Source organism: Phalacrocorax carbo, chromosome 7, assembly GCF_963921805.1.
Source record: "Phalacrocorax carbo chromosome 7, bPhaCar2.1, whole genome shotgun sequence".
Classification (NCBI taxonomy): domain Eukaryota; kingdom Metazoa; phylum Chordata; class Aves; order Suliformes; family Phalacrocoracidae; genus Phalacrocorax; species Phalacrocorax carbo.
Window position 1 is genome coordinate 20434697 of NC_087519.1, and position 14083 is coordinate 20448779.

Here is a 14083-nt window from a genome sequence, read left to right on the forward strand (position 1 = left end):
TATTTAGCACTTCTGAAAATCCCACAGAATGAACACCTGATATATTGTAATACCAGCAGACTTCACTGTGTTCTCTGCAGCTCTGAGGCACCCAGAAGAGAGAGGGAGACTCTGCAGGTATTTGGTCTCAGTTCAGAGTAGACGAGCTGCATTTACCCTAAGTGAATGCATTTCTTAGGAATAAGGTACAACACACATCAGGCTATACGCATCAGCCACACTCGCATCCTTGTTGCAATTCCACTGAGAACAGATGTCTCAAGCTCAGCCCAGAGGAGGAAACGGGAGCCTCAGCTGTTCTTTAACAGGCCCCAGCAGCTGCTAGGGCAACACAACCTACTCAAGCAAAATATGCTGAGCATCCAAGTGAGGACATTGCTCCCTATGCACTCTCTTCCCAGAATTTTCTGTTTAGTCCTTTGACTTAATTTTCAGTATACAGGACAGGAGGTCCTTAGGCCATAGTGATGTTCTGCCTCAATTGCTGCTCTCTGTCCTGTTTTGCAACCCCTTTGAACAGATTTCTAAGTGTGCCAATATCAACTCTTAACAGCTTGCCATCCTGTAGCAGCGCCAGAGGACAAGAACTGTGCACTCTTCACCTCTTCTATGAAAGATCTGCTTGGCCATGCAATTAAAGTGATCTCCCAACAATTATTTTTCCTCTCTCACAAACATTTAGCTGTTAAGTTTTATATCTGAAGTAGCTGAGGTACCTGATAGCCTCTTTAAGGGAATCAGGGTAACTCCAAAATGCAAAAATCCTATCTGAAAGACAGACATTGAGGCTAGATTTCCAAGTTAATTCAGTACTTCATTCAATTCTCAAAGCAGCTGAAAAGCTACCAAACGCTTTAGCAGAACATCAGTGGCCAAGCCTACTTAGGAGGCTTTTAATGTCAGGATATATCATACAAATACATGTGTGTGTTTGGAAGCATGCTCCCTGTGAACAGTCATGCAAATTTAACCTCCCCTCCCCTTCCTTCCTTGTCCAGTAAACCAAGGACACCAATCACAAGTTTCCCCATCAGCATCACCTGCATGCAACATGTCTATAACTCTATCTTCATGCTTCAAAGCCAAATTTGCATGTATGTTCCTCTATAGAGACCTTCTCAAATCACATTATCACACAAAACCACCAGCTTTACTACTGGTTTGTTCTGATGGCACCTGCAGTTATTTACATCTGTTATGAAACAAACAACAAGAAAGAGAGAACCAGAGCAAGCTGTAAATTAAGAAAATTTATTTTTTTCTTTATATCAATCTTTATGAAAATAACATCACTTATGTTCTGTTATTCAAATTTCTTGTACCGCATATTGCTGATTTCTAACACAGCACTTAAGGGAACATTCACTTAGACAGCTATACAATCTCATGAAATTTATTTAATTTTCCATTTCTCAGTTAAGCATGACTGAACATACAACTCTAAAATGTAAGACCATTCATTCCTGGTATCTTAAGGAAGAAAAAAATCTTTCCCTTCCTACTGAAATATCTTACCATGTTTACAAAGACTGAGGGGATGGGGAGGTGTCTCTCACAGAGGACACCTAAAGGGCAACAAAAAGTCTTTTTTATTGATTATATAGCTGTTAAAAACAAAACAACCCACCAAGCAATCTGATAATACTGGATAACACCACCTGTACATATGTATAGGTAAAGCTGAAATACCGTGCAGTTTTAATAGCAAATAGGCCAAAAAAAAAAAAAAAAAAAGCACTAGACCTTTAAACAGAAGATAATAGAACGTTTCAAATAAGTAACCAGAAGTTTCACTGGAAAGCCATTCATACATGTATGAAGCTGGAGGAATATTCTGCAAGATGCAACTTAGTGATTTGGTTTATATCACATATACTGGGAACTGTGCATAAGGAACTCTTTTCACATACATGCATGACCCTGAAGTTCAAAAATAGTTTTAGCAGTCTTTATTTGCGTTAGCAAGTCAATTTCCTACTGAGCAGCTGGCATGATTATGAAATCCTCATTCACTGTTTCAGAAGTTTACCCCTAAATACAAACACTTGGTATCTATGCAGTTCAGCTTTTGCAGGCCACTGAGTTACACTGTATTTTTTTGCTTGGTTTCCTTGGGTTTAAACACTGCCTGTGTATCTTGCATGTTCCTAACTATTCACTACTCTTCAAAATTACCAGATTAAACACCACTAGAAAACTAGTAGTCACCCAAAGCCACTTGCAACACCATGGCAAGCTTCCCCTGATGCCTTCCTGCTATACGCACCTCATTTTTGTTCTGTGTAGACTTCTAGTGGTCAGAGGTTAGATGCCTTGGGAATTTTTTGACCTTTTAACTAAGGCATCAGTAACAAAAATGAAGGCAACAGCTCACTGGGAACTTGAGTATAACAGCATCAACTCAGTTCATATTTGCAAACTAAAAAAATACCCAGAGACAACATTATTTCCACAAGCTTCCTAACATTCATTTATTAGATTCACATAGTGGTATAAGAAACAGAGCTACATAGTTTTACTGTACAATTGGGTAACAACTTATATAATGAAACACTGCAACACACATAAATTTAACCATCAGCACAACTGTAAAAAAGAAATGGTTCTGTAACGTTGCAGGTCATGTATTGTCAGCTAGAGAGCTTCCTGAACAGTTGGCCTAAAGTTAGTTTTATCTTCACAACCTAAAGACTGCCATGAAATCAGTCTGAAAACATCTCCTAAAGCCATAGGACTATACTTTGTAGCGAAGACTCAAAATCCAGGAATAATACACTTGTAGGAACAGAGGAGGTACCCTATTCTTTACCTTAACATTTCAACTGTTGCCACTGGAAGGAAGATCTTCAGCTTAGAAAGATTTCATTTAACACTTGAAAACACGATTAAAACAAATAAAAAAAGCAGACACTACAGATTGATTTAGAGACCAGCTCTTTCAAAACCAAGGCAGCATAACTAGAAAATTAGAAAACCTGGTCCCATTTTTATATTCATACACTGATTGTAAGTAAAAATGAATACAGTACATGCAATAATATGAAAAACCTGCCTAACAAACTCAAGTACACAACCGAGAGTAACGAGGGAATAAAAAAACCCAAACTAGTGCTTACAATAGACAAGGTAGGGGACATTTTTAGAAGATAAATAACTTAGAAATCAAGATGATCATACCATGTGTCCCTCATTGGCAAGGATTTGTTGGCTAATTAAAAATTCAATGTCATATAAGAAGTATACATTTTCTATCAAAAGTAGTCCTGTAAGTTACAATGTTCACCACTGATTAAATATTTCCCTTCCAGATAAATTGGCTATAATATGCTTATTTAGAGAAGGCTACAAATACATTCTCAAAAAAAAGTGCTGTGAAACAGAAGCAGGATTTCTACCTGCACACACTTAAGTTTTCTAAAACAATTACATGAGTATACCTGATAAAGAAGTCCTACTCGTTCTCAGAAAACTGAAAGAAAACACGTGAAGTAGAAGCTTGATGCACTTGACCAGTCCCGACCACCAGTTTTGTTTTTTGCCAATTAACCACTTCCCCAGAGCTCAGCTATTTGCTGCATAGTATTTGAGTCCTACTTTTATCATGACGCATCCAGACCCAACATTTAAGTCAATCCAACACCCTCAAGAAAGAATATTGCAAAAAGTCCAGAGAACAGCCAGCAAGAAAGAAGCCTTCCTTGTCCTCAGACAAGGAATTTTTTTTTAAGATTATTGCTAGCCATCAGATGAGAAAGAATGGCCTCCAGTCACACTTCCATAGTCAGAAACACCACAGCTAAACACCCCCAATGTTTCCTTACAGCTGTCTTGTAGGACGTACATGCAACACTTGCAGCAAGGCTGACAGAGTAAGAGAATATTGTGTTTTTCTGCTGGAAAAGGATCTGAATTTCTGTGTGCATGCTGGGACTCCTTAGGCTCCTTTGATTAATTGATAGATTCTTGTCTCAGGAATCCTATTGCTACCACTATTGTACAATAGTTATACATTCATGCAAAAAGAACGCTATCTGTCTTCTTAAATACCAAGACTTAATCTTATTTCAAGCCCTAAATAGGAAGAAGCACTAAAATAAAAAAAATTAAGACAAATTAAAAAAATTGAAAAGAAAGCGCCTTCAACAGATATACAACTAATTAGCTTCTAAAACATGGTACTCCTGTGACAAACTATTCTTCTTCCATAATAGCTGGGTTTTGGTTGTGGCTTGAGACATTACAATCAAAAAAGTGTATAGAAATAGAATTGATTGAACGGAATTTTATCTACAAACCCCTTTGCATTAATAAGGATCTTTATCAACACAGCTGCCCAGAAAAGCATAAATGATGTTTGATATCACTGTTTCAGTGATAAACTGAACATTCAGTGGCAAATAGTTACCTATTTTACCTTTAAGTCCATATATTCAAGTGTTCTGTTTGATGATCCATTTCATGTCACTTCGAGAGAAGTCAAAGTTCTTCCTGTGCTTCATTCTCTATTTTTCTAGTTTGTGACCTCAAGATTGGCTAATTTAAAGGACAACATGATGAAAGCATTTATTGAACCAACCTGAAACCAAAAAATATTATGTTCTCCCACATTGAACCTAACTACAAAAAAAAATGATTACATTAAAAAAAAATAAAACAAAAAAAACCCAAACCCACAAACCAAACCAAAACCGCAGACTGGCAATGAATGTGGTGAACAGAGTGTACACTTTTTCTTACTACGGTTTCATACACAGGCACTAAGAGTGTGCTGTGGGAAAACAACTGGCAATTCAGCTGATTGACTGAGACAGATATTAAGTGCTCAACATACATTTCCATGAACGTAAACAGAAGTGTTCGGCCTCCATACAAAGCAATATTTCTGAAAGTGCTGAAGTTTGGAAATCTGTCCTGCATATTTCCAAAAGCAGCTAGTTTACATTCTGTTTGACAGGATTAATAAAGTGTTTTGGAGGTTAACTCACTTTGGTCACTGTCCCAAAGAAAAGTTTATGTTGAGTAGTTTCAACTATCCTCCTCATCATCACTAATAAGGTCTCTTTTTTCTACACATGTGTCTCGTTCACGTAGAAAATCCTCACGAATAGCTTCTAGTTCAGTTAGTTCAAGACGTACTTTCTCCAGGTGATAGGTTCTCCGGTTCCTGATCTGACGTAATGGAAAAGGATTCAGGTCTCCAAAAGCAATACTAGTCAGTTTCCTGTAAGATTATACAATGTTAGAAAACTATAATTCACATTTGGTGTTCTTTCAAATTAGTTTTGACCTTCATCCATATCAATATTTAGTATATGGCTAATATCTCTGGTCTCCTTCACATACCTGATAGGTCTTATATGTTTTCAGTATTTCAAGTGATAAAGTGTTATCAAATGCTCAACAATCTGCAAAGCCACCTGCAAACTCTAAAGCTACAGTGATTACAGCCTTGACAACACTAAACAGAAGATGTAAGCTTGGCTGATCAGAGCTTCATTGGCTAAACTGAACACTTGGTACATCCAGTTACCCGTTATAGATCAGGTAACTTCTTCCATGTAACTCACTGAAGCTCATTCAATCCCAGGACAGTCAGCTCGCAAGTTATCCAAGATAATGAAGTAGTGTAAGAGGCCAGATAAAGCCTGGGATAACACAAATACAGACAAGGATAACACGAAACGCATATAAACCAAACTTTATGATATGGTGAGAAAGCTCTGGAATTCTCCTGGCTGAAGCACAGAAACCTCTGAGCTAGTGTCAATTCAAGCTTGTCAGATCACATCGCAAAGGACCAGAGTATCCATCACCCTTCCAGAGTTATGCTGTATTATACTGTCATTCAGTCACAGCAAAACTAGTAACTGATTTGCCTAATTAGTCTAAATACAGTTAACTAGATCATTACTATTGATCTCTACCTGGAAAATATCTCATTATCTACTACGGGAAAAAGGGGAACTGGAATTTAACTTATTCTAGTTTAATTATCAGGTGAACCAAGATTATCAGAAAATTTATTTGGACAGTTTATTTAAGGCTAAGCTCTCCCTAGGTTTCTTTTGTTGAGTGAACAGGAACAATTTCCTGCTATTTATAAACAGAACTTATTTCAACAGCTTCTCTACCTGTGCACAATGTGCTATGGAACACAACTTTAATCTGTAGAAAAATATAACTATGACATTCAATAACCTACAGTATAATTATGCACAAGTCTGTAGAGACTTTTCTCCAGAAGAGAGCTTAAACTTAGGAATTCTATGCAAAATAGTTTTCTAACCCATGCCCACGAATTCTATAAAAATAATAATTCTGAATTTTTCCTCTACATCAAGATGACTTTTTTGTCCATAACAGGAAAGACATCATCCTACATGCTTCTGTATTGTTTAAATTTTGATGCTGTAAAACTTGTACAAAAATGGTAACATAAGAAACCAGGCAGCACGAATCATTCCGTATCACTTCTAGCAGGCAAATTGATATCCCCTAGGTGGCACTACAGCACTACTTTCAACTCTTGACTCGTAAAATCCTACAAAACCAGAGATTTACAGACCAGCACAGAGTATATTTGTATTGTAAATATCTTTGATGCACTGAATTCTGTCCTCACCTGAACTCACCATCTGCCAAGGATACCCAAAGATACACCAGAATGAGATCTCTTCTGGCAGTATTAGAAATCTTTAAAATAGGTTTTTACAGCAGAAAGTTGACAGGAAAGCCATTTCCATTACATAATTGGAAAAGGAAGGAAAGACAAATCTGCATCTCTGATTCATTTATTTAAAAATTTAATCAATTTTGTTCAAATAACGTTAAGAGCAAAAAGAGCAAAAAGACTTAATCATCCCCCCTCCCCGATGAGGGGAGTTTCTGGTGATACTGCTGTGGTACCACTGGTACTACGTATTACATCTTTGATTATAAGCTATAAAATAGCCTGTTTATTTTTCGATTACGAAATATCCACAAGTTTGTTTTATTTATTGTTTTCTGTTAAAGCTATGTGCACCCTCTTCCCAAAAATGAAGTACATAATTCTCTGTCACATCCAGATTTGGAATCAGAGTCAGCATTTATTTTGGTCACAAACAGCTGAGTACAACTGTCCAGCATTTTTCAAATCAAAGCGGGGGGGAACGCTAAAATACATAGCGCCACGCAACTCCCCCTCAAGAGTTTTTTGAGAGGTTTCAGCAGAGGAAGCAACATCTGTTATCAAGACTTTTACCATTTAAATCAGTTGCAGAACATTCTCCCTGCATCAGTCCCAACAATCCTTTTTAAGCACAGATTAAGATTATTCAGTTTTAACTTCTCTCCAGTCAAAACTGAAACACAGGAAGTAAAAATAAACAGCTCTTACAGTAGGAGCCAAAGTATAAGCCTGAATTCGTACGGAATTTATTACAGTAAAAACAAACCTCAGATTCCAGTACATGACTTGTCCTAAATTCTCAGTCAGTGAGTTTCAGTATCTGTGCAAAACATATTTTCAGATATTAAACCAATCCCAGTGTGACTTTTGTTTTTAAGATTATTCAAGACTGTAAAGCAGCAGATACTAAGAACCTAAAAACATTAGACCCTAATTTACAAACTGTAACTCCTATGCAAGGACTAAAGAATAGAAGAGTATCTGATTTGTATTTATTCTCTGCTTCAAAGTGTATCTTAAAATCAGCGGGAGTTATGTGGCATTAGGCTATGCATTAATGATGCATGAGATATCTAAACCTAGTGGGTCACAGCTGACATTTTTAATACTTGAGACAGGATGTGTTTTTATTTATCACAAAACATTTTACAACAGAAGTTCTATCTGCAGCGCAGGGTGAGACTTCACCTATGGTTGAAATTCTTAAGTGTTGCTACCATGATTCAACTGCTAAACAAGACCAGCCTGGCCAAGTAATCTCCATCATACCTAAAGATTTACAATTATGGATTAATCATTTGGGCTTTTGTCTCTGCTAAATAAAACTACTCCTGAGAAATCTGAGTCGTTTCCTCTCCAGTTGCTTTATATCTAAATTAAGTTCTAAATAAAACCAAAACAAAGAAACCCCAAAGCACAACAGACTTCTTCCATGCCTCCACTACAAGTCTTTCAAATTACACACAGGTTTGAGTTACCCACCTAGCATCAAGTATGGTGCGTGTGAAATATCGAAGGTACTTGAAAATGGACATTGAATCTTGTAGTTTTAAGATTTCCTCTTCTTTGTATTTAAAAAGTGCGAGGGCAAATCGGAATATTACCTAATAAAAATATATACAATATTTGTTTCTTTATAACAACAGAATGCATTGGCTCTCGTTATTATCTATTACAAACTCAAAGGAAAAGTGTTACTCTTCCTATGGCCTTCACTTGAACTATGTAATCACACCTGCTACTCCCTGCCCCGTCCTCCATTCCCAAAAGCTGCCAAATAATTGTGTTGTGCCCTGTAACCAGTTCTATCCAGAATACAATACTGGGTTTATAGCATACAAATTCTTTGAAGTTTTGAGTTCCTAATTCAGTTGTAGAACAGACACTGCTACATCTGATGAATGCATTTATTAAGTTACTGCAGAGCTAAAATCAAGTTTTGCTTTTTATATGGATTGTTTCCAATGCCTTCAATTTTCCCAACACGTTGGGAGACTGATGCTGAAGTAATTTCTGATACCAGTTTGTCAAATCAACTTTGGCACAAGCTGGATGAAGCATTATTTCCTTTCATTCTGAAAAGGCTTCAGTAAGTTCTGAACTTTGTCATTCTGTACCTGGCTGCCTTTAAAAAAATACCAGGATGCTTAAAACTGATTTGAAAGAACACACAACCAAAATACCACTGTGTGTTATAATGCTCAGATGAGGCCAAAGAGAAATCTAGCACACACAGTTTTTGTCTACTTATTTTCTAACTCTCCTGTTCTCTCCAGTTGCCTACCACATCTGCTTTAGTGGTATCACTGTGTTTGAATCTAATGATTTTTTTCCTGCACCAATTTTATTGCACTGCAATTTAACAAGTATGAAACGCATGAAAATTCTTTCACCCCCACCCCTTAGCTGATGATATAGGACCCCAGATAGTCATTATTTGTCTGTTGTACTTTTAATGTCTGCAGAAATAAAACAAATAGTTTCTGCAGAGACAAGCTAAACATTAGCACTTGGTTACAACTAATTTTTACATATTTTCAATACTTCTGACTTCTGTCTCCTTCGCGTAACCTTTCTTCTTTATAAAAGTAGCTCTCATTTTGATATAATTACTTAAAATTGATTGAGAGCTGCATGTCTGGCTAAACAGTACTGCCTATAGCTTTACTTTTTCAAAGGTTAAAAAAATGGTGGGTAGTGAAAGGAAAATACCTAGCATTTAGAATTCTTCCATGCAACTTAAGGTTTTAATTTGCAGAACACAGACAAAATGGAAAGTTTTTGACTGATTATTTATACATGTCCTCCCTGTTTTTTCCTACCAGTGATTTTTAACTGTGAAACAACTTTCCTCCACTCTGCAGTCAATAACACCATAGTATTTTGTTACCAGGTAACAACTGAAAAAACTTAGCTGGTTCAGTTCACCTTTGGTCCCTCATATAGGAAGGAGTCCCAGATTTTAAAAAGGATGTCGCTAACCACGCTGTCCACAAAGACCACAAGAAACCAGTTGAAAGTTATAAGAGTATAGTCAACTTTGTATTGTTCAAAATGAGCATGCAGTCGTGGAAGCTTCTCGCTCATTAAATCCTTGAATACTCGCTGATCAACCTAAAGAGATGACAAATATGACATTATTGCTCCTAATTTTCCACCATAGATGTCATTCAAAGTAGGGCTGCTACCAATCTGTAAGTGCAAGTTTTCAAGAGTTGACCTGGAAACCTAGGACCGTCTAGCTAACACTTCTAAGCTAGATCCACCCAAAACATACAGGGCCATCCCAACACACACCGCCCTTGATGACACAACGTTTTGCTTCTCAATCCACCCCCAGTCTCACAGGGCTCCTCACACACAGGTGTTGTGTTCCTACTACAGGTGACTAGTGCTGCACTGGTGCAGCAGGAGCATCAGACCAGTGAACAAGCTGGGGAAAGACTTAGAGGGAGGAGGCAGCACATACCAGAGCATCACCTGGAAGCAGAAGAGCACTACAGCATACACTGTTCACATTACTGCAAAATGCATTCTCACCCCCACTCCCCCAGAGAGCCCATCACTGCCTCCCCACCAATTCTGAGGGAAGAAATGATAAATCAGCTCAGTCAATGTTGTGAAGCTAATAATCAGAAGAGAGGTTAAAAACTGGAGCTCCAAGCAGATCACTGAACAGTTACTTCAGTGTTATACTCAGAGTCCTTGTCCAAACAAGGGCCCTGGTGCCTAGAACTCACCTCTGTCAACACAGTTTTATAGAGGAAAGTTTTTGCGTGGCTGCAGTTTACAGGACCAGGCTTTATTTTGGCAGAGAACATACCTGAGATCCTAGCAGTGTCTTAGTATAATAATCACGAGGCATGAAGACTTCCACTATTGTTACTAGACACCAAAAAGCATCTTCCTGTTCCAAATACAGAAGTGCAATCGCTACCAGTCTGAAAATAGGGTTTGTTTGGAGAAAAAAGTTATTATAGTATCACAAAATGTATTAAGAACAATTACAATAAAGCCTTTGCTTCTATTCAGCGGAGATAAATGTGTTAACAGCAGTGCACTAAACAGCAAAATGGTTAATGAAGTTTAAGATGGGGCAATGAGATGCCTTCTCAGCCAAGCCAACTATTTTTGATCAGTTAAATAAGAACACAGTTAAAGGCAAAAGCAAAGTGATTTGCTAGAAGCCATTTTCCCAGGAACTAAGGCAAAATAATGAAAAGCTTCCAAGTCCTAAATATACTACTGCAATTCCCATACATTTGTCTTTCCTTATTGAAGAGGAGAAAGAACAGATGGTTCTTGTATTTCACACAAAAATCTTAGGTTTAGAAAAATCCTTTCTAGCATGTTTACTTTATATCTATTAAAATACATGTAAGTAACACATTTATCTACCATTGTCTTTGAAGGAAAAAAAAAAGCCCTAAATTTTTTCGAAAGAATAAATTTGTTCTAAGAATTTCTTTATGTATAATAAAAAAAAGATTCAACAGCAGCAGCATTCCTGGTTTTCCTGTTTCCAATGAATATAATGAAAGAAAAAAAAATCTGAAAATAACTTCACGTTTATAATAGTTGTTTGAATATGAAAGGTAACCTCCAATATATTCCTCCAATTAAACTTGGGGTTTTTTCTGTACGCCAGAGCATCTGTAACAACACGAACTGCTTCTGATGTTCCACAGCTTAATAAGATGATCACACTTTAAAAGCTTAAGAGAACCAAAGGAATAAATATTTAATTTGCTTTTAACTTCTGCAGAATTATTTACAGTAAAACCAAAAATGAAACAAAAAACGTCCCAGGAGAAAATAATCCTGCACAAAAAGTTCAAATTTAGCAAAAGCACCTCCATCACCTTCTAGTCATCAAAGACATGGTGCTCCAAGACTGCAACAGCCGTGTTCTTCAGACATGCCTTGTGACATGTCAGTGACAATATTAATGCAACAAACATATGATTTACCTACAGAATGCAACCACTAGTGATGAATACTCAGAAAAAGAATACATATTATTACTACATCATTCACTACTTCTACTACTGCTGCCAGCACCACCTCTTTACCTCTACCACATTATTCACTGCCTCTATTCCACTACTACTTATGCGCTGTATTAAAAGGAGTGTGGCCCGCATGTCGAGGGAGGTTATCCTCCCCCTCTACTCTGCCCTAGTGAGACCACATTTAGAGTGTTGTGTCCAGTTTTGGGCCCCCCAGTTTAAGAAGGACATGGAACTGCTTGAACAAGTCCAGCAGAGAGCTACCAAGATGATCAGGGGACTGGAGAGCATCTCCCTTATGAGGAAAGGCTGAGAGACTTGGGTTTGCTCAGCCTGGAGGAGACTGAGGGGGGGTCTCATCAATACCTATAAACACCTAAAGGGTGGGTGTCAGGATGTTGGGACTAGGCTCTTTTCAGTGGAGCCCAATGACAGGACAAGGGTCAATGGGCACAAGTTGGAACACAGGAAGTTCCACTTGAATATGAGCAGAAACTTCTTTACTGTGAGGGTGACAGAGCAGTGGAACAGGCTGCCCAGAGAGGCTGTGGGGTCTCCTTCCCTGGAGACATTCAAAACCTGCCTGGATGCAGTCCTGTGCCCCCTGCTCTAGGTGTCCCTGCACAGGCAGGGGTTTGGACAAGATGATCTCTAGAGGTCCCTTCCAACCCCTACCATTCTGTGATTCTTCAGCACAGTTTCAAATGACAAAGCTGCTCCAGTTCAAGTCTTTTACCTTGTACTAGTCCATAAATTAGTGCACAAATTGACATTTTCAGTATTATATTATGGGGACAAGAATGGTGTTAGACTAATACACCTGCTTCAAATAACACCTTCTTTTGGTACAGATCTCAAAGTACCAAAGTTATTTCGGCAAGCACCAACTGCAGTGACTTAAAATTCTTCTTAGCCTTGTAACACGAGAATCATCCCTAAATTGAGTACTACAATTCTGATTGAAGACATCCTGAAGGAAATGCTGAAATTTGTGGCCTCGACAGAACAAAAAGCTTTCAAGCATTTATTTCTGGTTGTTTGTTTTTTTTTAAAAAAAAAAGCAAAACCCATCAAATTCTTGCACACAAAAGCAAAAAGATCCCCTACAACTGACAGGAAGGCAATGTAAAACTACCCTTAAGTAGCCCATTTCTGATGTGAGTTAATTCTAGTTCCAGTTCTTTTGCCAAACTGATTTAACAAGTCTCATGATCCAAGTCTTGGTTTTTTAATTTATTTTTATTTTTTAAATGTGATAGATATTAGAACATTATAAATTATGAACTAAAAAACCCATGAGTCAAATGGCTGTCCAAAAGCATAGCGCTATACACGTGATTTGAAAGGCTCATGAAGTATTCCACTGTATAATTTTAACTCAAGATCTGCAAAATCTTACCTGTTGAGCCCTTGGCAATATCCAATATCAGGATTTCTCCATGAAAACGCTAGCAGCACATTTCGCAGCTTCTGGATCCCTTCAGATGTTGGGGAGGAATAATGTTTGTTGTTTGGCAAAGTTCTCAAGAGATCCAACTCAATTTGTTTAGATGCAGGATTTTGTTTTTCCAGAGCATTTTGAAGCAAGGTTTGGAAATACCCAGGAACAGTGCTGTCCTTGAATTTTTTAACATGAAGATTGACACACCATTTCCACATCTTGGAACGATGTCCATGTGGAATTCCAGATCGAATAAGATTCTTTAGTTCTACACAGCGCATCATCTCTCTATTCATTGTGCTTGCAAGGTAGTTTTCCCATTTTACCCCTGTGGAGATCTCTCTGTTTTCACTGAGAGAAAGTGATCTCAGGTCCAAAGCTCGTGATTTTGCTACTAGCTTCTCCTCTTCATCATCCTCTGGGACTGTCTGAAAACCATATATATCATATTCACTGAAATGGAGGGCAAAAAAGAAAAAAGGCCTTTAAAAATGTGGTCAGTAGCCCTGAAACTCTCAAGTTCTCATCCTAATGTTACTTTAAATATCCCTCAAGCCACTCCCCATAGTTTTCAAGTTTTAACAATTATTATTTAAACATTTTTCTGAAGTATATCCTTTAATAATTATTTTTATAACCCATATACAAGACTTTGTACCTGTATTCCAATATATATTACTACACAGATTAAGCAATTTATTTAAGAACATGGTCAAATTAAAATTAACTCATCTCTTCAGCTATACAGCAACATTTGAGTCTAAGTTTTATACTGTATCTCAAATGAAGTAATAAACTTATTCATACAGCCGAAAGGATTTCATGACAATACTGTTATTCATGAAGGGAAATACATTAAAAACCCCAAATCCTGCAAATATATGCCCACTGTCTATTTTTGCAATGTTAGAACCGGGACCACTGACCAAAATACACAAACATTTCTTTTAATAGGACCAAATT

General features: G+C 37.5%; 1 protein-coding gene and 1 long non-coding RNA gene across 7 annotated transcripts in view; both read right to left on the reverse strand.

Annotated features, from left to right (window-relative positions):
• Positions 1-1235: 1235 nt before the first annotated feature.
• The window catches only part of TBC1D2B (TBC1 domain family member 2B), a 39327-nt gene continuing 26479 nt past the window's right edge, over positions 1236-14083 (reverse strand). For 3 of the 6 annotated variants that reach the window (XM_064456709.1, XM_064456713.1, XM_064456712.1), the window contains exons 9-13: positions 13079-13573; positions 10494-10611; positions 9599-9784; positions 8153-8274; positions 1236-5221 (exon numbers count right to left, since the gene is read on the reverse strand). In XM_064456709.1, the coding sequence (XP_064312779.1) occupies positions 5026-5221; positions 8153-8274; positions 9599-9784; positions 10494-10611; positions 13079-13573 (1117 nt within the window). In that variant the 3' untranslated portion in view covers positions 1236-5025. Of the gene's footprint in view, positions 5222-7436; positions 7491-8152; positions 8275-9598; positions 9785-10493; positions 10612-13078; positions 13574-14083 lie in introns of all 6 variants that reach the window. The other 3 variants (XM_064456710.1, XM_064456711.1, XM_064456715.1) reach the window with 3 other exon arrangements.
• LOC135314302 (uncharacterized) lies at positions 11399-13072 on the reverse strand. The gene is made up of 2 exons (XR_010373779.1): positions 12747-13072; positions 11399-12692 (listed from the first exon to the last, which is right to left on the reverse strand). It is a non-coding gene; the product is annotated as an uncharacterized LOC135314302 (long non-coding RNA).